The sequence below is a fragment of the Oncorhynchus clarkii genome, chromosome 10 (assembly GCF_045791955.1).
Source record: "Oncorhynchus clarkii lewisi isolate Uvic-CL-2024 chromosome 10, UVic_Ocla_1.0, whole genome shotgun sequence".
NCBI lineage: Eukaryota > Metazoa > Chordata > Actinopteri > Salmoniformes > Salmonidae > Oncorhynchus > Oncorhynchus clarkii.
Window position 1 is genome coordinate 7,110,570 of NC_092156.1, and position 25,547 is coordinate 7,136,116.

The 25,547-nt window shown below is 41.7% G+C and overlaps 1 protein-coding gene across 4 annotated transcripts in view; it reads left to right on the forward strand.

Annotated features, from left to right (window-relative positions):
• Positions 1-8,481: 8,481 nt before the first annotated feature.
• Positions 8,482-25,547, forward strand: part of LOC139417961 (P2X purinoceptor 1-like) — an 80,687-nt gene continuing 63,621 nt past the window's right edge. For 3 of the 4 annotated variants that reach the window (XM_071166988.1, XM_071166986.1, XM_071166987.1), the window contains exon 1: positions 8,482-8,750. In XM_071166988.1, coding sequence (XP_071023089.1) covers positions 8,563-8,750 — 188 coding nt within the window. In that variant the 5' untranslated portion in view covers positions 8,482-8,562. The remainder of the gene's footprint in view (positions 8,751-25,547) is intronic. The other variant, XM_071166989.1, reaches the window with a different exon arrangement.

Genomic DNA, 25,547 nt, shown 5'->3' on the forward strand with positions numbered 1-25,547 from the left:
AGGAGTTTGACGTCATATACCCCCCCTAACGGTGAGACTGTGCTATGGCAATACAGGCCTACACGCGTCACCTCACTTTCAACATGGGAGCCTAAAATCCAAAGAAGCATCACAGATAGAATAATGAGCCAGATATTTCACCGGATGTATAAATGTGAAGCACCTGTTTGGTGGACGGCAGTGGGAGAACATGGAGCTAGATGGATTTTGGCCGTCATTCTGCTAATTTTCTCCATACAGTTTTCTGTTTCCAAAACTAGAACCTGTAACACACAGAGTGGACTGCATTCAAAAATACTTTACCCTTTGCCAAATTTGTAAACAATTGTGTTGTTTAGAAGGAGTGCAAGGGCAAATTGAATTGTTTTAAAATGTAACCTTTATTTAACTAGGCAAGTCAGTTAAGAACAACTTCTTTTTTACAGTGATGGCCTACCGGGGAACAGTGGGCAGAACGACACATTTTTACCTCGTCAGCTCAGGGATTCAAACCAGCAACCTTTTGGGTACTGACCCAACACTCTAACCACTAGGCTACCTGCCACCCCAAAGCACCTCACAGAGTAGGTGTTCCCTAATGGAAATATCCAAATAAATGCATAATAGGATCACACTAGCTCGTGCTTGACTCTGCCCACTGTGACTCATTTGATCCCATTGGAAACGACAGACTCTGGTCTACCTTGGGTTATTTATAAAAAAATATATATATATATATCATACACAACCAAACTGCAAAGCGAAACAGCACAAACACCTAGTGGAAGGTCATATAACTCAAGAGATTATGTACAGAATATCCACAGGTAGAGATGGACTAAATTATTTTAACATATCGTTTTGTTTGATTATGAATACATACAACTAGGTATGTGTTGATCTATTGGTCTCACGATCGGACCAAAAAAAGGTCAATTATAGAGACAAAAAAAAATAGGGTGCCAAATGTCACCCTATAGGCCCTGGTCTAAAAGAAGTACATTATAAAGACAGTAGGGTTCAATTTGCGACAGCACCTGGATTATAACCTGACCTTTTATGACGCCACGCAGTAAACCGGTGTTTCCCAACCCTGGTCCTCAAGCACCATCAACAATACACATTTCTATTGTAACACTGGACAAGCACACCAGATTCAACTTGTCTATTAATCATCAAGCCCTCAATGAGCTGAATAAGGTGTGCTTGTCCAGGAATTCAATGTAAAATGTGAACTGTTGGTGGGTACTGGAGGACTGGAGTTTGGCTGTTGGAGGGTACTGGAGGACTGGAGTTGGGCTGTTGGAGGGTACTGGAGGACTGGAGTTTGGCTGTTGGAGGACTGGAGTTTGGCTGTTGGGGTACTGGAGAACTGGAGTTTGGCTGTTGGGGTACTGGAGGACTGGAGTTGGGCTGTTGGAGGGTACTGGAGGACTGGAGTTTGGCTGTTGGAGGACTGGAGTTTGGCTGTTGGGGTACTGGAGAACTGGAGTTTGGCTGTTGGGGGTACTGGAGGACTGGAGTTTGGCTGTTGGAGGACTGGAGTTTGGCTGTTGGGGGTACTGGAGGACTGGAGTTTGGCTGTTGGATGACTGGAGTTTGGCTGTTGGGGTACTGGAGAACTGGAGTTTGGCTGTTGGGGGTACTGGAGGACTGGAGTTTGGCTGTTGGAGGACTGGAGTTTGGCTGTTGGGGGTACGGGAGAACTGGAGTTTGGCTGTTGGGGTACTGGAGGACTGGAGTTTGGCTGTTGGGGGTACTGGAGGACTGGAGTTTGGCTGTTGGAGGACTGGAGTTTGGCTGTTGGGGTACTGGAGAACTGGAGTTTGGCTGTTGGGGGTACTGGAGGACTGAAGTTGGGCAGTTGGGGGTATTGGAGGACTGGAGTTGGGCTGTTGGGGGTACTGGAGGACTGGAGTTTGGCTGTTGGGGGTACTGGAGGACTGAAGTTGGGCAGTTGGGGGTATTGGAGGACTGGAGTTGGGCTGTTGGGGGTACTGGAGGACTGGAGTTGGACTGTTTTTTTCTACCTGGTAGTTAATTGCACAAACCTGGTTTTCCCAGGTCTGAATCAGTCCCTGATTAGAATGAGAGGATGGAAAAACGAGAAATGTTTTGTCCCTCCAGGACTGATCAAAAGAACAATCCCTGCACCAGAGCATCCTTCACATGTCACATGTTGTCACGAATGAAGCTTGAGTTCACAGGCTTTGGAAAAGGAAAGGGGAAAAGGGGAAACGTAGTTACTGTGTAATGGTGTCTCATCCATCCACTCCTCCATCCATCCATCCATCGTTCCACCCATCCATCCATCACCTTACCCATTACATTAACATCAACCATCCTCATTTTGCAGTTGTATATTTTGACAAAAGAGAGGCTGAGAGATGAGAGGATATCTCTAATTCTGGTCTGTGCTTTTGTTTATTCTTATTGTGAACCCATACATATACACTGGTCTGTTAAATCTGCAGTATTTTCTTGTGAAACGGTAACTCTTAATGAGTTTGTAAAAGTTGTATATCATAATTGAATAAATTCATCCAACGGTATTTATTTGTTTCATATGTAAAGACCTTTTTTTTCTTCAACAGTTTCAAAGTTTCACAGTAATCTGTCTTTACAACGCCTTCAGAAAGTATTGACAAGTCTTTACCTGTTGTTGTTGTTGTTGTTGTTGTTGTTGTGTTACAGCCTGAATTTAAAATGGATTACATTGACATTTTGTGTCACTGGCTGGCACACAATACCCCATCATGTCAAAGTGGAATTATACTTTGAGGAATGAAAAGCTGGAATATCTTGACTCAATAAGTATTCAACCCCTTTGTTATGACAAGCCTAAATAAGTTCAGGAGTAGAAATGTGCTTAACAAGTCACATTATAAGTTGCATGGACTGTGTGAAAATAATAGTGTTTAACATGTTTTTTTTTTTAATTACTACCTCATCTCTGTAAAGTACCTCAGTTGAGCACTGAATTTCAAACACAGATTCACAAAAACCAGGGAGGTTTTCCAAAGCCTCCAATGTAAAGAAGGGCACCTATTGGTAGATGGGTAAAAAAAAAGCAGACATTGAATATCCCTTTGAGCATGGTGGGTGCAGCTTTCACTGGGGACAGGGACAATATGAAATTGCACTTTTGTTCGCCCAGTTTTATCAATGGATACAAAACGAGGCAATGATGTGCTTTAGGATCATGTGGACACCTCCGAGCGGTCGGCTGTTTGGATTGTTTATCCAACTGGATAAAAATAAATAAAAAAGTTATATCCCCCCCTCGTCTAAAACCAAAGCTGTGCCCCTGGGTGTATCAATACATCCAGTTTCTACAAAGATACAGACATCCTTCCTAACTCAGTTACTGGAGAGGAAGGGAACCGCTCAGGGATTTCACCACGAGGCCAAACAATTACAGAGTTTAAGCTAGAGATATCATTTTTTTTTGCTTGTGCTGCGTCTCAATCCACCACACCACACATGCAGGGCAGTTGACCGGGGTAAGGGTAGCCAGGTGGAAAACATGGCCAGTCGTAGAAAAATGCTTATTGAAATTCTCAATTATCGTGAATTTATCAGTGGTGACAGTGTTTCCTAGCCTCAGTGCAGTGGGCAGCTGGGAGGAGCTGTTCTTATTCTCCATGGACTTTACAGTGTCCCATAACTTTTTTTGAGTTTGTGCTACAGGAAGCACATTTCTGTTTGAAAAAGCTAGCCTTGGCTTTCCTAACTGCCTGTGTATATTGGTTCCTAACTTCCCTGAAAAGTTGCTTATCACGGGGGCTATGCGATGCTAATGTAGTACACCACAGGATGTTTTTGTGCTGGTCAAGGGCAGTCAGGTCTGGAGTGAACCAAGGGCTATATCGGTTCCTGGTTCAAATTTTTCTGAATGGGGCATGCTTATTTAAGATTGTGAGGAAAGCATTTTTAAAGAATAATCAGGCATCCTCTATTGACGGAATGAGGTCAATATCCTTCCAGGATACCTGAGCCAGGTCGATTAGAAAGGCCTGCTTGCTGAAGTGTTTTAGGGAGCGTTTGACAGTGATGAGGGGTTGTCGTTTGACCGTAGACCCATTACGGATGCAGGCAATGAGGCAGTGATCGCTGAGATCTTGGTTGAAAACAGCAGATGTGTATTTGGAGGGCAAGTTGGTTAGGATGATATCTACGAGGGTGCCCGTGTTTACGGATTTGGGGTTGTACCTGGTAGGTTCATTGATAATTTGTGTGAGATTGAGGGCATAAAGCTTAGATTGTAGAATGGCCGGAGTGTTAAGCATGTCCCAGTTTAGGTCACCTAGCAGCACGAGCTCTGAAGATAGATGGGGGGCAATCAATTCACATATGGTGTCCAGGGCACCGCTGGGGGCTGAGGAGGGTCTATAGCAAGCAGCAGTAGTGAGAGACTTGTTTCTGGAAAGGTGAGAGTGTTGCCTCTTGTTTTGTCAAACAGATCTTTACTATAGACTGCTGAGGTCCTCTGTATGTGAATCTCTGTCTGCAATTGCATTTTATTACTAAAGAGTTTTATACCCATGTTCGTTTGTCTGTTTCATCTATCTGGAAGACTGATTGTTAAAGGAAACTTACATCACCCAACGCAAAGGACCACCCAACATATCCTTCCGCGAGATATAGTCCTGAAAACGGGGGTTGCTGCTATCCAAGCCGGCTAGTCGTTCATTCTATCGGCACGGTTGCCTGAGACGCGACCCAGTCTAAGTATTTTTGTTCTAAATCTATGGATGTTCGTTCTAAATGTTCCGTTGTCATGATGGCTGTCAACGTTCTTATCCTGCGCTTGCTAGCTAGCCAACTTCAGCTAACATATTCACGTCAAACAGTGCAGCCAGAATAACAGCAAAGTAGCTGCATTTGTGTTTGTTTAATTAAGCTGTTTTCTAGTGATTTTTTGGGGGGGAGATGCATCCAAAAACAATGAGCTAATGATGTGAAATTTCGCCTGGCATAGAACATTTGCTCTCTCGCCAGGCCACTGTTCAGAAGAGATAGCCAACTACACAGCTAGCCAACTACACAGCTAGCCAACTACACAGCTAGCCAACTACACAGCTAACACAATCACTTTAAACTGAAGCTGGAATGACAGCAGACTAGCTGCATTCTGTGGTTTTCTATTGACATGTCTTTGTATATACAGTGGGGCAAAAAAAGTATTTAGTCAGCCACCAATTGTGCAAGTTCTCCCACTTAAAAAGATGACAGTTGTGGACAGGTGTCTTTTATACTGATAACAAGTTCAAACAGGTGCCATTAATACAGGTAATGAGTGGAGGACAGAGGAGCCTCTTAAAGAATCCAGAAAATCTCACAGGTCTGTGAGAGCCAGAAATCTGGCTTGTTTGTAGGTGACCAAATACTAATTTGCAAATAAATTAATAAAAAATCCTACAATGCGATTTTCTGGATTTTTTTTCTCATTTTGTCTGTCATAGTTGAAGTGTACCTATGATGAAAATTACAGGCCTCTCTCATCTTTTTAAGTGGGAGAACTTGCACAATTGGTGGCTGACTAAATACTTTTTTGCCCCACTGTTTGCATAAAAATGATGCCGATTTATGATTACCACAGGTTGAGAAAAGTTGCCAGCCTGTCTGTCTTGTCCCGACTCCTGACACTTTCATTACTATGGGACAGCTGGAGATCGAATTTCAGTATTGAAACAATGTTGCAAATGTTGGAGCAACAGACAGCAAGTTTAATACAAATCTAAGCTGTTGAAAACCAAATGCTAGTGTAAAAGAAATGGGAGATAATGTCTACATGCTTTTTATGGTGTATATCTAGTAGGCTATATTTCAATTAATCTTTATTTAACAAGGCAAGTCAGTCAAGAAGAAATTCTTATTTACAATGACCACCTACCCCAGCGAAACCCTCCTCTCACCCGGAAGATGCTGGGTCTTCCTAAGGGACTCCCGATCACGGCCGGTTGTGATACATCCTAGTATCGAACCAGGGTCTGTAGTGATGCCTCTAGTACTGCAATGCAGTGCCAAAGACACCTGCATCACTCGGGAGCCTTAAAATTCTAAGTTGCCTGGCTGGGCTGATGAGACAGTCAGATGAAACAGAGTAAATAGGCATTTCAACATCATATATTTAGCCAATGGGAAGTTGTGGAATACACACTGGCTGGAATGCAGTTTTAACCAATCAGCATCCAGGATTAGACCCACCCGTTGTATAAATGCAATTATAAACTGGGTGGTTCGAGCCCTGAATGCTGATTGGCTGACAGCCGTGGTATATCAGACCGTATACCACGGGTATGACAAAACTTAACTTTTTACAGCTCTAATTACGTTGGTAACCAGTTTATAATAGCAATGAAGCAACTCAGGGGTTTGTGGTATATGGCCAATATACCACTGCTAAGGGCTGTATCCAGGCACTCCACGTTGCGTCGTGCATAAGAACAGCCCTTAGACTTGGTATATTGGCCATATACCACACCCCCTCAGACCCTATTGCTTAAATAAAAGATGACTGGTCATTGGTTAGAATAATCACATCAGATTGTGATGTCATGTCCTGAGCCAAAAACAACTCTTACACAAAAAAAACGACATGATCATTTTCACAATTTCAGAGTGTTATTTTGACCTCATAGTGTGGAAATATAATTTAAAAGATACAGAAATCATGTTTTTGACTGCTCTACCCCTTTAACAAACTTGTGAGGCAGTGATCCAGTGATAGTTTATCCAATTACGATACATGTTTTTCCTGATTTAAAAGCAGACACTGTACATGGTTTGCAAATGTTCTTTGAATGATTCCAGCTTAGCCTACTTCAACTAGTCTATCACAGTCATATCCTGTGATATATTGAAGCAATAAGGCACGAGGGTATATGACCAATATACCACGGCTAAGGGCTGTTCTTATGCATGACGCAACGCGGAGTACCTGGACACAACCCTTAGCCGTGGTATATTGGCCATATACTGTACCACAAATCCCGAGGTGCCTTATTGCTATTATAAACTGGTTACCAACGTAATTAGAGAAGTAAAAATATATGTTTTGTCATACCCGTGATATACGGTCTGATATACCACGGCTGTCAGCCAATCAATATTGAGGGCTCGAACCACCCAGTTTATAATAAACTATAACACATTGATATATTGAACTACTTTCTCCAGTAGCTTACAGTTCAGTAGTCAATACACAGACATGGTTGTCCAGGATAAGACTCAGAGCATCAGTATCTACAGTATTGTTATTGGAAGAACGACAAATCCCTATTGAACTGTGTCAAGTTCTGTCACGCAAATACGCACACACACTGGGGTGAATAAATTCTCTGAAAAGTAAACAGACCTACTTTAAATAGTATTTGAGACACACTTGATTTAGCTTGAACACTGCAAACTGCAGCAAGTCAATCAGTACAACTGAAGTATTTAATATGCGCTTGACCCAGCCCTGGACTAGAAGTAACCTTTGTCAGAGCATAGAGCAGTAGCTCAGTATGCTACTGTTTACGTAGGCTATACAGCTGTAACAACCACGTATAAATAGGGCTAATTGTGTGGTCATTTTTGAAGTTTTAAATGCTAGCTCATTTGCTATTCGAAAAGTTGGGATAAATAACGCATTTCCATTGGACTAGAGATATGAGTTTATAGGTTCTATTGTAAATCAACATGGCAACATTTTTGTGCGGTGTTGTTGTGTTGCACTCATTCCTAAGCAACACAACAACACCAGTAAATGAATTGCGTTCGTTTCCACGGTTCCGTGTTGATCAAACAGATGCAGTTTAATTACATTCAGAACAGACCATTTTCCTTTCATCAACCTATTGTTCATGTAAATTGTATTATTGTATAAATATTTTATTAAGGGATTCATTTATGTCTCTTGCTCATACTTTGTGTTGGCTACCCCCTACCAAAAATAAATGGCGTTAATGTATATAACAAATGTAATGAAGCTGAAGAAGCAAGCAACATAGTCCAAGTTCATTTAATTCCTTCACATAGCGGAATGCATTGACATTTAATTGTGCGATGAACAACAACAAAAAACCATCCAATATACATTTGGGGAGCTGTTGTTGTAGCCTAAGTTTAGGTCAAGCGTGTCCCTGCTATGTCTGAACACCAGGAAGGGGGGGGGGGGGGGGGGGGGGGGGTGAGAAGGATGTCTGTGACAGATGTTGAATGATCTGATCAGTGGCTCAGTGGAGTCATTATTTGCTTTAATGGACTGGGGACACCTTAGTAACATCTTGGTTTACGGCAAGATAGTATTTGTTTGTTTTGGAGTGAGGGAGAGGGAGAGGGAGAGGGAGAGAGAGAGAGGGAGAGAGAGAGAGAGAGAGAGAGGTTTGCTAGGTTAGTGAATGAGGAAGTGTGAGAGAGGGAAGGGTCACGGGGAGGAGGACCGCCTGTGAGGAGAGAGAGAGAGAGAGAGAGAGAGACGAAGAGAGCGAGAGAGGGAGAAAGTCCAACACTGCTGCTGAAACGTGTCAGCTGTTGGTTAAGGGAGGCTTAAGAATAATTAAGGGAGGCTGAAGAAGGGAGGTAGAGAGAGAGTTTATGTATACCAGTGGGGTTGAGAGACCTTCTTCTCTCCAGCGGAGCAGCAAGATGAAGAGTTTCATCACAAACACCCTCTCTGACTTCTTCTTCGAGTACGAGACCCCCCGTCAGGTGCTGGTACGGAACAGGAGGGTGGGGGTCGTGTGCCGATTGATCCAGCTGGGGGTCCTGGCTTACATCATCGGGTAAGTCCCCTCCCCTTTTAAAGGATTCTACAAACTCAGAGTGGACTGCATGTAGAGTTAGTGTTAGAGCTGTTGACATCATGTTCCAGCATGTCTACGGCTAAGAAATTCCTCAACTGCACAATCCATGACCCAGCTTTTCTTATTTTCATGGCTTGTTACATGACTTGGGGTAATGGCGATCTTCACGAAGTACAACACTACTGTTAATTCATCAAGAGACCTCTAACCAAATCAAGGTGTGATATTTAAGGGTGATGACTTTATAATTTGGCAACAATTATTTTTGCATACCGTAGGGATGTATGTACAGTATGGAACTCTCTTGTGGATGAATGACATTTGGTCTAGTTCAGGTTTGATAATTAAGTGTGATGAGTCTAATGACTTACTCTTAAATGCAAACAGAAACTATATATGTTTTTGCGTACAGGATGAATGGATGTTAACAGGAACTATCTTATACAACTGTCTGTTGTGGCAGCTGAAGTTCACTGAAGAAAAATATAAACGCAACATGTAAAGTGTTTCATGTTTCATTCAAAAATGTTTGCATAAATTTGTTTACATTCCTGTTAGTGAGCGTTTCTCCTTTGCCAAGATAATCCATCGACCTGACAGGTGTGGCATATCGAGAAGCTGATTAAACAGAATAATCGTTACACATTGCGCAACTTGTGCTGGGGACAATAAACAGTTTTGTCACAAAACACAATGCCACAATTTTCTCAAGTTTTGAGGGAGCGTGCAATTGGCATGCTGACTCCAGTGGGTGGAGCTGCACCCCTCCCCAGTCATATACAATCCATAGATTAGGGCCTAATTTATTTATTTCATTTGACTGTTTCCTTGTATTGAACTGTAACTCAGTAAAATCTTTGAAATGGTTGCATGTAGCGTTTATATTTTTTGTTGTTCAGTATATTTATCAGGAGAAATAGTGAGGATGATGGAACAACAGCCGGCATGTTATACAGTTTACTGTAAGCATAGGAGCTAGAGATGAGCTACAACCAGAGACATCAGTCTTGGGTAATAACAAATTAGTCATAGTGGGCCGGACAAGCAAGGAGGTGGGCAGAGCCAGGATCCTATTGGTGCATTATAGCAAATATTTGCATGTTTTGGTTAGAGAACGCCTACTCTGGGAAGTGTGCGTGTGCAGTAACTGAATTCGCCTTTGCACTCTTTCTAAACAACGTCATTTTTTTGCATCTTTTGGCAAAGGGTCTACAAAACTATATTGAGATGAAATGTTTCATCGATGAGTATGTTGGCCAAAATCCATCTCCCACTGCCTGCCACTGGGATTCCTCTCACTACCATATTTGGGGAAATATCTGTCTCATGGTTGTATCTGTGGTAATGCCCTTTCCAGCTCATAGAGATTCGTGTCGAGACAACATAACTGCATTTTGGGCAACTTGCTCAGATAGATAGTCACATTGGACCAAACCTCTTAGCTTGCAAACTTGCTACCACATGTAGGTTTGCAAATAGTGTGATGATTCATGGAGGACAAATTCATTCTTTGAAAAGAACAGTGCTTTTTCATTTTGTACAATGTATATTTAATGTTGTACTTTTGTTCTATCTTAATGGAGACAGACTGTGTTATGTTTCAACAAAACAAATGACTTGTTAGCACTTTCTGTTTGTGCATGCCTGCGTGTGTATTCTATCTTCAGGTAGCCAGACTTTAGGGCCTACAGGATGTAAGATAGGCGTTTGGCTCACACAGATAACGATCAAACTTGGGTACACACACAGCTAAGCTGCGTGATTTTCCCCCCCTTTGGATAAGGCCGGAAAGTCAAGTGACAATGACATGCCAAAAGTCGATTCTCTGTTCAGAGAAACGTACAGCACTCAGCTCTGCAGATGAAGTCATACCTGAATTATAGCCCCTCAGGTGTTTTCTCTTCCTACTGTGTCACCTCAAAGTGACCTCAGAGATGTACATTTCTTGGGACATTTTCAGGACAGGTTTCTCAGAGAGAGTCCACACGACAGCTTCTAGAACAACAAGCTTTACCTTTTTGTACGGTGACAGGACGTTGTTGTCAGGGGCGGTAGGGTAGCCTAGTGGTTAGATCGTTGGACTATTAACCGGAAGGTTAATTTCAGTTCAAACCCCCGAGCTGACAAGGTACAAATCTGTCTCCTCTGAACAGGCAGTTAACCCACTGTTCCTAGGCCGTCATTGAAAATAAGAATTTGTTCTTATTTAACTCCTTGCCTAGTTAAATAAAGGTAATATAAAACAAATGATGCTAATCAGGGTTCATCTTTATCATTGGTCCTAAACACTCTTTTATCAGGGGCGAAATTCCAAACCACATTCAAGGTTGAACGTTATCACCACCAAAAAAATGCAGGAAAAGTTTTCTTTGACTATAAAGTAAAGGTTTAATGGGTTTGTCCCTGAAAGTTAGGTGGTTATCTCCAGTCTCTGTTGATATTAGTGAGTGACCCCTGAGCACAACAGTTATTCTGTCAGCGTGAAACCGTTTCCCACCTCCCTACCCTCCATCCTCTCTCCCATCCTCCCTCCATCCAATCCTCCCTCCACCCCTGCCTCTCTCATTTCCTACTTCCATCCCCACCTCTCTCCTTTCCTCCCTCCATCCCTACCTCTCTCCTTTCCTCCCTCCATCTCCACCTCTCTCTCTCCCTTCCTCCCTCCATCCCTACCTCTCTCCCTTCCTCCCTCCATCTCCACCTCTCTCTCTCCCTTCCTCCCTCCATCCCTACCTCTCTCCCCCGTGCCACAGCTTTCAGGCCACGTGAGCTCAGGCCGTGATGAACATGGAGCGAGACGTGACTAAGGAGCCTGTCTAGGACTCTCTTCATCAGGGCCCTGCAAGACTTTAACAGCTCAGAGATAACAAAAAAAATCACTGGTCTTTCAGCCATGGATCAGACAGCTATGGGCCTTAATCGAAGTAGGAAGACTCATAGGAGCTCTTATCTGAAAAACACAGTGCGCTCAGGAAGAGCCACAAAAGACAATCACACATCAGAAAGATCTGTCGCTTGGTCTGTTGGACTTTGTCGCTCTCTCTCAGCTGTCCGTCCGTCCGTCTGTCTGTCCGTCCGTCCATCCGTCCGTCCGCCCGTCCGCCCGTCCGCCCGCCCGCCCGCCCGCCCGCCAGGACTTGGGGATACAGAACAGATACAGATCTTACTTAGATTGTCATTTCACGCTTTGGTTTCCTGTAATGTGATTGTTCTGACTGTTCTCTCTATGTGGACCTCCATTCCAATTCAGAGACAACAGCAGCGATGGGATTTATAGTCATAGCTTGATGCAGACATCCAGTTGAAAAGTACCAGTTTCTTTTTGAAAAGTTGAACATCATCCAAACGAGTGAGTGAGTGCGTGAGAGTGTGCGTGTGCATGCGAGCGTGTGTGTGTGTGAGAGTGTGCGTGTGCATGCGTGTGTGTGTGTGACACTTGTGATTTCAGCTGTAAGGCAGGCGCAGGGAGTTGTAGATGTGTTTTACATCCTGTCTCTGGGGCTTGATGCTAATAGTTTATTGCTTTATACCTCCTTTATATATTAATTAATAATTAATAATATTATATATTATATTATTTATATAACATCCATCCTTTAACATACACTACCGTTCAAAGGTTTGGAGTCACTCAGAAATGTCCTTGTTTTTGAAAGGAAAGCACATTTCCTGTCCATTAAAATAACATCAAATCGATCAGAAATACAGTGTAGACATTGTTAATGTTGTAAATGACTATTGTAGCTGGAAATGGCAGATTTTTTTAAATGGAATATCTACATAGGCGTACAGAGACCCATTATCAGCAACCATCACTCCTGTGTTCCAATGGCGCGTTGTGTTAGCTAATCCAAGTTTGTAACTTTAAAAGGCAAATTGATCATTAGAAAACTCTTTTGCAATTATGTTAGAACAGCTGAAAACTGTTGTGCTGATTAAAGAAGCAATAAAACTGGCCTTCTTTAGACTAGTTGAGTATCTGGAGCATCAGCATTTGTGGGTTCGATTACAGGCTCAAAATGACCAGAAACAAATCACTTTCTTCTGAAACTCGTCCGTCTATTCTTGTTCTCTTCTTGTTCTGAGTCTATTCAGCCTATTCTTGTTCTGAGAAATGAAGGCTATTCCATGCGAGAAATTGCCAAGAAACTGAAGATCTCGTACAATGTTGTGTACTGCTCCCTTCACAGAACAGAGCAAACTTACACTAACCAGAATAGGAAGAGGAGTGGGAGGCCCCGGTGCACAACTGAGCAAGAGGACAAGTACATTAGAGTGTCTAGTTTGAGAAACAGACGCCTCACAAGTCCTCAACTGGCAGCTTCATTAAAAAGTACCTGCAAAACACCAGTCTCAACGTCAACAGTGAAGAGGAGACTCTGGGATGCTGGCCTTCTTGATACCAGGCCTTCTGTTTTTCCTGGAGAGAAGTGGCTTCTTTGCTGCCCTTCTTGACACCAGGCCATCCTCCAAAAGTGTTTTCCTCACACCTGCCTGCTGCCATTCCTGAGCAAGCTCTGTGCTGGTGGTGCCCCGATCCCGCAGCTGAATCAACTTTAGGAGACAGTCCTGGCGCTTCCTGGACTTTCTTGGGTGCCCTGAAGCCTTCTTCACAAAAATTGAACCGCTCTCCTTGAAGTTCTTGATGATCCGATACATGGTTGATTTAGGTGCAATCTTACTGGCAGCAATATCCTTGCCTGTGAAGCCCTTTTTGTGCAAAGCAATGATGACGGCACGTGTTTCCTTGCAGGTAACTATGGTTTACAGAGGAAGAACAATGATTCCAAGCACCACCCTCCTTTTGATGCTTCCAGTCTGTTTTTTGAACTCAATCAGCATAAGAGTGATCTCCAGCCTTGTCCTCGTCAACACTCACACCTGTGTTAACGAGAGAATCACTGACATGATGACAGCTGGTCCTTTTGTGGCAGGGCTGAAATGCCGTGAAAATGTTTTTGGGGGATTCAGTTCATTTGCATGGCAAAGTGGGACTTTGCAATTTATTGCAAATCATCTGTTCACTCTTCATAACATTCTGGAGTTTATGCAAATTGCCATCATACAAACTGAGGCAGCAGACTTTGTGAAAATGTATATTTGTGTCATTCTCAATACTTTTTCCCATGACTGTACATGTAGGTGGGGGCAAAGTGACTATGCATATGTAACAAACAGACAGAGAGTAGCAGCAGTGTACAACTGTCTTGGTGTGTTTGGACCACTTGAAACTCTCGACCCGCTCCACTACAGCCCCGTCGATGTTAATGGGGGCCTTTTCAGCCCGCCTTTCCTGTAGTCCACGATCAGCTCCTTTTCTTGCTCACATTGAGGGAGAGGTTGTTGTCCTGACACCACACTGCCTGTTCTCTGACCTCCTCCCTATAGGCTGTCTCATCGTTGTCGGTGATCAGGGCCTACCACTGTTGTGTTGTCAGCAAACTTAATGATGGTGTTGGAGTTGTGTTTGACCACGCAGTCATGGGTGAACAGGGAAGGGGAGGAGGGGACTAAGTACACATCCCTGAGGGGCCCCAGTGTTAAGGATCAGCGTGGCAGACGTGTTGCTGCCTACTCTTACCAGCTGGGGTCAGCCAGTCAGGGGGTCCAGGATCCAGTTGCAGAGGGAGGTGTTCCAGGTCCTTAGCTTAGTGATGATCTTCGTGGGCACTATGTGTTGAACGCTGAGCTGTAGTCAATGAACAGCATTCTCACATAGGTGTTCCTTTTGTCCAGGTGCGAAAGGGCAGTGTGGAGTGCGATTGATATTGTGTCATCTGTGGATCTGTTGGGGCGGTATGCAAATTGGAGTGGGTCTAGGGTGTCCGGGAGGATGCTGTTGATGTGAGTCATGACCAGCCTTTCAGAGCACTTCATGGCAACCGACATGAGTGCCATGGGGCGGTAATCATATCATTTAGGCAGGTTACCTTCGCTTCCTTGGGCACAGGGACTATGGTGGTCTGCTTGAAACATGTCGGTATTACAGACTCGGTCAGGGAGAGGTTGACAATGTCAGTGAAGGTACTTGCCAGTTGGTCCGCACATGCTTTGAGTACACGTCCTGGTAATCCATCTGGCCCAGCGGCTTTGTGAATGTTGACCTGTTTAAAGGTTTTGTTCACATCGGCTACCGAGAGCGTTATCACACAATAATCCAGAACAGATGGTGCTCTCGTGATTGCTTCAGTGTTGCTTACCTTGAAGTGAGCATAAAAGGCATTTAGCTCGTCTGGTAGGCTCGCGTCACTCAGGGATGTGTACTTAGTCCCCTCCTCCCCTTCCCTGTTCACCCATGACTGCGTGGTCAAACACAACTCCAACACCATCATTAAACAGCACTGGGTTTCCCTTTGTAGTCAGTAATAATTTTCAAGCCCTGCCACATCCGACGAGCGTCAGAGCCGATGTAGTACGATTCGATCTTAATCTTGTATTGTAGTGTAGTAGGAATCAGTCTTACTCCTGTTTTGACGCTTTGCTTGTTTGATGGTTCGTCTGAGGGCATCGTGGGATTTCTGATAAGCGTCCAGATTAAAAAGCGGCAGCTCTAGCCCTTAGCTCGATGCGGATGTTGCCTGTAATCCATGGCTTCTGGTTGGGATATGTACGTACAGTCACTGTGGGTCTAGCTGTCTTCATGTATAATAGACAGTTCTGTTAGGGTCTAGCTGTTTTGATGCATGTTGGACTGTTAGGGTCAGAATGAGTGAAGAATACATTTCAATCGAGCCTTAATTGAATGAAGAACATAGACAGAATGCAATTATGAAGGTTTATTAAAACAGTATTGGAGGGATAGCCTGGTCTCCGACAGATGACCCCTGGAGCCAGATGCCGGGATAGCAGAAGCTCTTTGATGGGCAGCTGGCATCAGAAGCCCACCGGGCTGGGACAAAGAGGTTCAGATGACAGACCTTCAGTTGGTGGAGGGTAGCCGATGTAACTTTTGCTACATAGACAGCAATTAAGAGACAAGGGTAAGCAATCATTTAAATTCTGTCCATCACAAGATTTACACCCATTGGTGAGAAGAGAGAAACGTGATCATTCCAGAGGTGTATGCCCATAGGTCTCCTCAAAAGTGTGGTGAAATTACATTCTTCTAATTTAGCTCATTGGCTAGAACATAATAGGTCAATGACATTTTGCACGTGGTTAATTGATAGTAGAGGAGGAGGACTGACATGGCTCTGTGATGATGAGACTGTTTGTAAATATGACAAATAGAAAGTTCCCACTGTGCCCATGATAAAAGATGCAATGTACACACGTTATAATACTGAAATAATATTTAATGTGTGAAGAGACATTCAGACCAGCCTTAGTGATTTAACTTTTACATTTTGACTTTAAATTTGATGTGAACTTTATTTAACCCGACCACTAACAGCCCAACTCCAGTCCTCCAGTACCCCTAACAGCCCAACTCCAGTCCTTCAGTACCCCTAACAGCCCAACTCCAGTCCTCCAGTACCCCCAACAGCCCAACTCCAGTCCTCCAGTACCCCCAACAGCCCAACTCCAGTCCTCCAGTACCCCTAACAGCCCAACTCCAGTCCTCCAGTAACCCCAACTCCAGTCCTCCAGTACCCCCAACAGGCCAACTCCAGTCCTCCAGTACCCCCAACAGCCCAACTCCAGTCCTCCAGTACCCCCAACAGCCCATCTCCAGTCCTCCAGTACCCCCAACAGCCCAACTCCAGTCCTCCAGTACCCACAACAGGCCAACTCCAGTCCTCCAGTACCCCAACAGCACAACTCCAGTGCTCCAGTACCCCCAACAGCCCAACTCCAGTCCTCCAGTACCCCCAACAGCCCAACTCCAGTCCTCCAGTACCCCCAACAGTCCAACTCTAGTCCTCCACTGTTCTGGTATTGGAACTCTACACTGTATTGGAACTCTATACTGTTCTGGCATTGGAACTCTATACTGTATTGGAACTCTATACTGTTCTGGAATTGGAACTCTACACTGTATTGGAACTCTATACTGTATTGGAACTCTATAGTGTTCTGGTCTTGGAACTCTATACTGTTCTGGCATTGGAACTCTATACTGTATTGGAACTCTACACTGTATTGGAACTCTATACTGTTCTGGTATTGGAACTCTACACTGTATTGGAACTCTATACTGTTCTGGTATTGGAACTCTACACTGTATTGGAACTCTACACTGTATTGGAACTCTATACTGTTCTGGCATTGGAACTCTATACTGTATTGGAACTCTACACCGTATTGGAACTCTATACTGTTCTGGTATCGGAACTCTATACTGTATCGGAACTCTATACTGTATTGGAACTCTATACTGTATTGGAACTCTATACTGTATTGGAACTCTACACTGTATTGGAACTCTATACTGTTCTGGTATTGGAACTCTATACTGTATTGGAACTCTACACTGTATTGGAACTATACACTGTATTGGAACTCTACACTGTATTGGAACTCTATACTGTATTGGAACTCTACACTGTATTGGAACTCTATACTGTTCTGGTATTGGAACTCTTAACTATATTGGAACTATACTGTTCTGGTATTGGAACTCTACACTGTATTGGAACTATACACTGTATTGGAACTCTATAGTGTTCTGGCATTGGAACTCTACACTGTATTGGAACTATACACTGTATTGGAACTCTACACTGTATTGGAACTCTATACTGTTCTGGTATTGGAACTCTACACTGTATTGGAACTCTATACTGTTCTGGTATTGGAACTCTATACTGCTCTGGTATTGGAACTCTACACTGTATTGGAACTCTATACTGTTCTGGCATTGGAACTCTACACTGTATTGGAACTCTACGCTGTATTGGAACTCTATACTGTATTGGAACTCTACACTGTATTGGAACTCTACACTGTTCTGGCATTGGAACTCTATACTGCATTGGAACTCTATACTGTATTGGAACTCTACACTGTTCTGGCATTGGAACTCTATACTGTATTGGAACTCAATACTGTATTGGAACTCTACACTGTATTGGAACTCTATACTGTATTGGAACTCTACACTGTTCTGGCATTGGAGCTCTATACTGTATCGGAGCTCTACACTGTATTGGAACTCTACAATGTTCCTGCATTGGAACTCTATACTGTATTGGAACTCTATACTGTATTGGAACGCTACACTGTATTGGAACTCTACACTGGTCTGATATTGGATCTCTATACTGTTCTGGTATTGGAACTCTATACTCTTCTGGTATTGGAACTCTATACTGTATTGGAACTCTATACTGTTCTGCTATTGGAACTCTGTACTGTATTGGAACTCTACACTGTATTGGAACTCTATACTGTATTGGAACTCTATAAAGTATTTGAACTCTACACTGTTCCTGCATTGGAACTTTATACTGTATCGGAACTCTACACTGTATTGGAACTCTATACTGTATTGGAACTCTATAAAGTATTTGAACTCTACACTGTTCCTGCATTGGAACTATATACTGTATTGGAACTCTATACTGTATCGTAACTCTATACTGTATCGTAACTCTATACTGTATCGGAACTCTATACTGTATCGGAACTCTATACTGTATTGGAACTCTATACTGTATTGGTACTCTATACTGTATTGGAACTTTACACTGTATTGGAACTCTATACTGTTATGGTATTGGAACTCTATACTGTTATGGTATTGGAACTCTACACTATATTGGAACTCTATACTGTATTGGAACTCTATACTGTTCTGGCATTGGAACTCTATACTGCATTGGAACACTACACTGTATTGGAACTCTATACTGTATTGGAACTCTACACTGTATTGGAACTCTATACTGTATTGGAACTCTATACTGTATTGGAACTCTATACTGTATTGGAACTCTACACTGTATTGGAACTCTATACTGTATTGGAACTCTATACTGTATTGGAACTCTACACTATATTGGATCTCTATACTCTTATGGTATTGGAACTCTATACTGTTCTGGTATTGGAACTCTATACTGTTCTGGCATTGGAACTCTATACTGTGTTGGAACCCTATACTGTTCTGGCATTGGAACTTTATACTGTATTGGAACTCTATACTGTATTGGAACTCTATACTGTTCTGGCATTGGAACTCTATACTGTATTGGAACTCTATACTGTATTGGAACTCTACACTGTATTGGAACTCTATACTGTTCTGGTATTGGAACTCTATACTGTATTGGAACTCTATACTGTTCTGGTATTGGAACTCTATACTGTTCTGGTCTTGGAACTCTATACTGTATTTGGAACTCTATACTGTATTGGAACTCTACACTGTATTGGAACTCTATACTTTTCTGGTATTGGAACTCAATACTGTATTGGAACTCTATACTGTTCTGGTATTGGAACTCTATACTGTTCTGGTCTTGGAACTCTATACTGTTCTGTTCTTGGAACTCTATACTGTTCTAGTCTTGGAACTCTACACTGTTCTTGTCTTGGAACTCTATACTGTATTGGAACTCTATACTGTATTGGAACTCTTCACTATTCTGGTCTTGGAACTCTACACTGTTCTGGTCTTGAAACTCTACACTGTTCTGGTATTGGAGCTCTATACTGTATTGGAACTCTATACTGTATTGGAACTCTATTCTGTATTGGAACTCTATACTGTTCTGGTATTGGAACTCTATACTGTATTGGAACTCTTTACTGTTCTGGTCTTGGAACTCTACACTGTATTGGAACTCTATACTGTATTGGAACTCTATACTGTTCTGGTATTGGAACTCTACACTGTATTGGAACTCTATACTGTATTGGAACTCTATACTGTTCTGGCATTGGAACTCTGTACTGTATTGGAACTCTATACTGTTCTGGTCTTGGAACTCTATACTGTATTGGAACTCTATACTGTATTGGAACTCTATACTGTTCTGGCATTGGAACTCTACACTGTTCTGGTCTTGGAACTCTACACTGTATTGGAACTCTATACTGTATTGGAACTCTATACTGTTCTGGTCTTGGAACTCTATACTGTATTGGAACTATACTGTATTGGAACTCTATACTGTATTGGAACTCTATACTCTTCTGGTATTGGAACTCTATACTGTTCTGGTATTGGAACTCTATACTGTTCTGGTATTGGAACTCTATACTCCTCTGGTATTGGAACTCTATACTGTTCTGGTATTGGAACTCTACACTGTTCTGGTATTGGAACTCTATACTGTTCTGGTCTTGGAACTCTACACTGTTCTGGTCTTGGAACTCTATACTGTATTTGGAACTCTATACAGTATTGGAACTCTATACTGTTCGGGTATTGGAACTCTATACTGTTCTGGTCTTGGAACTCTATACTGTTCTGTTCTTGGAACTCTATACTGTTCTAGTCTTGGAACTCTACACTGTTCTTGTCTTGGAACTCTATACTGTATTGGAACTCTATACTGTATTGGAACTCTTCACTATTCTGGTCTTGGAACTCTACACTGTTCTAGCATTGGATCTCTATACTGTTCTGGTATTGGAACTCTATACTGTTCTGGTGTTGGAACTCTACACTGTATTGGAACTCTATACTGTATTGGAACTCTATAAAGTATTTGAACTCTACACTGTTCCTGCATTGGAACTATATACTGTATCGTAACTCTATACTGTATCGTAACTCTATACTGTATCGTAACTCTATACTGTATCGGAACTCTATACTGTATCGGAACTCTATACTGTATTGGAACTCTATACTGTATTGGAACTCTATACTGTATTGGAACTCTACACTGTATTGGAACTCTATACTGTTATGGTATTGGAACTCTATACTGTTATGGTATTGGAACTCTACACTATATTGGAACTCTATACTGTTCTGGCATTGGAACTCTATACTGCATTGGAACACTACACTGTATTGGAACTCTATACTGTATTGGAACTCTACACTGTATTGGAACTCTATACTGTATTGGAACTCTATACTGTATTGGAACTCTATACTGTATTGGAACTCTACACTGTATTGGAACTCTATACTGTATTGGAACTCTATACTGTATTGGAACTCTACACTATATTGGATCTCTATACTCTTATGGTATTGGAACTCTATACTGTTTTGGTATTGGAACTCTATACTGTTCTGGCATTGGAACTCTATACTGTGTTGGAACCCTATACTGTTCTGGCATTGGAACTTTATACTGTATTGGAACTCTATACTGTATTGGAACTCTATACTGTTCTGGCATTGGAACTCTATACTGTATTGGAACTCTATACTGTATTGGAACTCTACACTGTATTGGAACTCTATACTGTTCTGGTATTGGAACTCTATACTGTATTGGAACTCTATACTGTTCTGGTATTGGAACTCTATACTGTTCTGGTCTTGGAACTCTATACTGTATTTGGAACTCTATACTGTATTGGAACTCTACACTGTATTGGAACTCTATACTGTTCTGGTATTGGAACTCAATACTGTATTGGAACTCTATACTGTTCTGGTATTGGAACTCTATACTGTTCTGGTCTTGGAACTCTATACTGTTCTGTTCTTGGAACTCTATACTGTTCTAGTCTTGGAACTCTACACTGTTCTTGTCTTGGAACTCTATACTGTATTGGAACTCTATACTGTATTGGAACTCTTCACTATTCTGGTCTTGGAACTCTACACTGTTCTGGTCTTGGAACTCTACACTGTTCTGGTATTGGAACTCTATACTGTATTGGAACTCTATACTGTTCTGGTATTGGAACTCTATACTGTTCTGGTCTTGGAACTCTACACTGTATTGGAACTCTACACTGTTCTGGTCTTGGAACTCTATACTGTATTTGGAACTCTATACAGTATTGGAACTCTATACTGTTCTGGTATTGGAACTCTATACTGTTCTGGTCTTGGAACTCTATACTGTTCTGTTCTTGGAACTCTATACTGTTCTAGTCTTGGAACTCTACACTGTTCTTGTCTTGGAACTCTATACTGTATTGGAACTCTATACTGTATTGGAACTCTTCACTATTCTGGTCTTGGAACTCTACACTGTTCTGGTCTTGGAACTCTACACTGTTCTGGTATTGGAGCTCTATACTGTATTGGAACTCTATACTGTATTGGAACTCTATACTGTATTGGAACTCTATACTGTTCTGGTATTGGAACTCTATACTGTATTGGAACTCTTTACTGTTCTGGTCTTGGAACTCTACACTGTATTGGAACTCTATACTGTATTGGAACTCTATACTGTTCTGGTATTGGAACTCTACACTGTATTGGAACTCTATACTGTATTGGAACTCTATACTGTTCTGGCATTGGAACTCTGTACTGTATTGGAACTCTATACTGTTCTGGTCTTGGAACTCTATACTGTATTGGAACTCTATACTGTATTGGAACTCTATACTGTTCTGGCATTGGAACTCTACACTGTTCTGGTCTTGGAACTCTACACTGTATTGGAACTCTATACTGTATTGGAACTCTATACTGTTCTGGTCTTGGAACTCTATACTGTATTGGAACTATACTGTATTGGAACTCTATACTGTATTGGAACTCTATACTCTTCTGGTATTGGAACTCTATACTGTTCTGGTATTGGAACTCTATACTGTTCTGGTATTGGAACTCTATACTCCTCTGGTATTGGAACTCTATACTGTTCTGGTATTGGAACTCTACACTGTTCTGGTATTGGAACTCTATACTGTTCTGGTCTTGGAACTCTACACTGTATTGGAACTCTACACTGTTCTGGTCTTGGAACTCTATACTGTATTTGGAACTCTATACAGTATTGGAACTCTATACTGTTCGGGTATTGGAACTCTATACTGTTCTGGTCTTGGAACTCTATACTGTTCTGTTCTTGGAACTCTATACTGTTCTAGTCTTGGAACTCTACACTGTTCTTGTCTTGGAACTCTATACTGTATTGGAACTCTATACTGTATTGGAACTCTTCACTATTCTGGTCTTGGAACTCTACACTGTTCTAGCATTGGATCTCTATACTGTTCTGGTATTGGAACTCTATACTGTTCTGGTGTTGGAACTCTACACTGTATTGGAACTCTATACTGTATTGGAACTCTGTACTTTATTGGAACTCTACACTGTTCTGGCATTGGAACTTTATACTGTATCGGAACTCTACACTGTATTGGAACTCTATACTGTATTGGAACTCTATAAAGTATTTGAACTCTACACTGTTCCTGCATTGGAACTATATACTGTATTGGAACTCTATACTGTATCGTAACTCTATACTGTATCGTAACTCGATACTGTATCGTAACTCTATACTGTATCGGAACTCTATACTGTATCGGAACTCTATACTGTATTGGAACTCTATACTGTATTGGAACTCTATACTGTATTGGAACTCTACACTGTATTGGAACTCTATACTGTTATGGTATTGGAACTCTATACTGTTATGGTATTGGAACTCTACACTATATTGGAACTCTATACTGTTCTGGCATTGGAACTCTATACTGCATTGGAACACTACACTGTATTGGAACTCTATACTGTATTGGAACTCTACACTGTATTGGAACTCTATACTGTATTGGAACTCTATACTGTATTGGAACTCTATACTGTATTGGAACTCTACACTGTATTGGAACTCTATACTGTATTGGAACTCTATACTGTATTGGAACTCTACACTATATTGGATCTCTATACTCTTATGGTATTGGAACTCTATACTGTTCTGGTATTGGAACTCTATACTGTTCTGGCATTGGAACTCTATACTGTGTTGGAACCCTATACTGTTCTGGCATTGGAACTTTATACTGTATTGGAACTCTATACTGTATTGGAACTCTATACTGTTCTGGCATTGGAACTCTATACTGTATTGGAACTCTATACTGTATTGGAACTCTACACTGTATTGGAACTCTATACTGTTCTGGTATTGGAACTCTATACTGTATTGGAACTCTATACTGTTCTGGTATTGGAACTCTATTCTGTTCTGGTCTTGGAACTCTATACTGTATTTGGAACTCTATACTGTTCTGGTATTGGAACTCAATACTGTATTGGAACTCTATACTGTTCTGGTATTGGAACTCTATACTGTTCTGGTCTTGGAACTCTATACTGTTCTGTTCTTGGAACTCTATACTGTTCTAGTCTTGGAACTCTACACTGTTCTTGTCTTGGAACTCTATACTGTATTGGAACTCTATACTGTATTGGAACTCTTCACTATTCTGGTCTTGGAACTCTACACTGTTCTGGTCTTGGAACTCTACACTGTTCTGGTATTGGAACTCTATACTGTATTGGAACTCTATACTGTTCTGGTATTGGAACTCTATACTGTTCTGGTCTTGGAACTCTACACTGTATTGGAACTCTACACTGTTCTGGTCTTGGAACTCTATACTGTATTTGGAACTCTATACAGTATTGGAACTCTATACTGTTCTGGTATTGGAACTCTATACTGTTCTGGTCTTGGAACTCTATACTGTTCTGTTCTTGGAACTCTATACTGTTCTAGTCTTGGAACTCTACACTGTTCTTGTCTTGGAACTCTATACTGTATTGGAACTCTATACTGTATTGGAACTCTTCACTATTCTGGTCTTGGAACTCTACACTGTTCTGGTCTTGGAACTCTACACTGTTCTGGTATTGGAGCTCTATACTGTATCGGAAATCTATACTGTATTGGAACTCTATACTGTATTGGAACTCTATACTGTTCTGGTATTGGAACTCTATACTGTATTGGAACTCTTTACTGTTCTGGTCTTGGAACTCTACACTGTATTGGAACTCTATACTGTATTGGAACTCTATACTGTTCTGGTATTGGAACTCTACACTGTATTGGAACTCTATACTGTATTGGAACTCTATACTGTTCTGGCATTGGAACTCTGTACTGTATTGGAACTCTATACTGTTCTGGTCTTGGAACTCTATACTGTATTGGAACTCTATACTGTATTGGAACTCTATACTGTTCTGGCATTGGAACTCTACACTGTTCTGGTCTTGGAACTCTACACTGTATTGGAACTCTATACTGTATTGGAACTCTATACTGTTCTGGTCTTGGAACTCTATACTGTATTGGAACTATACTGTATTGGAACTCTATACTGTATTGGAACTCTATACTCTTCTGGTATTGGAACTCTATACTGTTCTGGTATTGGAACTCTATACTGTTCTGGTATTGGAACTCTATACTCCTCTGGTATTGGAACTCTATACTGTTCTGGTATTGGAACTCTACACTGTTCTGGTATTGGAACTCTATACTGTTCTGGTCTTGGAACTCTACACTGTATTGGAACTCTACACTGTTCTGGTCTTGGAACTCTATACTGTATTTGGAACTCTATACAGTATTGGAACTCTATACTGTTCGGGTATTGGAACTCTATACTGTTCTGGTCTTGGAACTCTATACTGTTCTGTTCTTGGAACTCTATACTGTTCTAGTCTTGGAACTCTACACTGTTCTTGTCTTGGAACTCTATACTGTATTGGAACTCTATACTGTATTGGAACACTTCACTATTCTGGTCTTGGAACTCTACACTGTTCTAGCATTGGATCTCTATACTGTTCTGGTATTGGAACTCTATACTGTTCTGGTGTTGGAACTCTACACTGTATTGGAACTCTATACTGTATTGGAACTCTGTACTTTATTGGAACTCTACACTGTTCTGGCATTGGAACTTTATACTGTATCGGAACTCTACACTGTA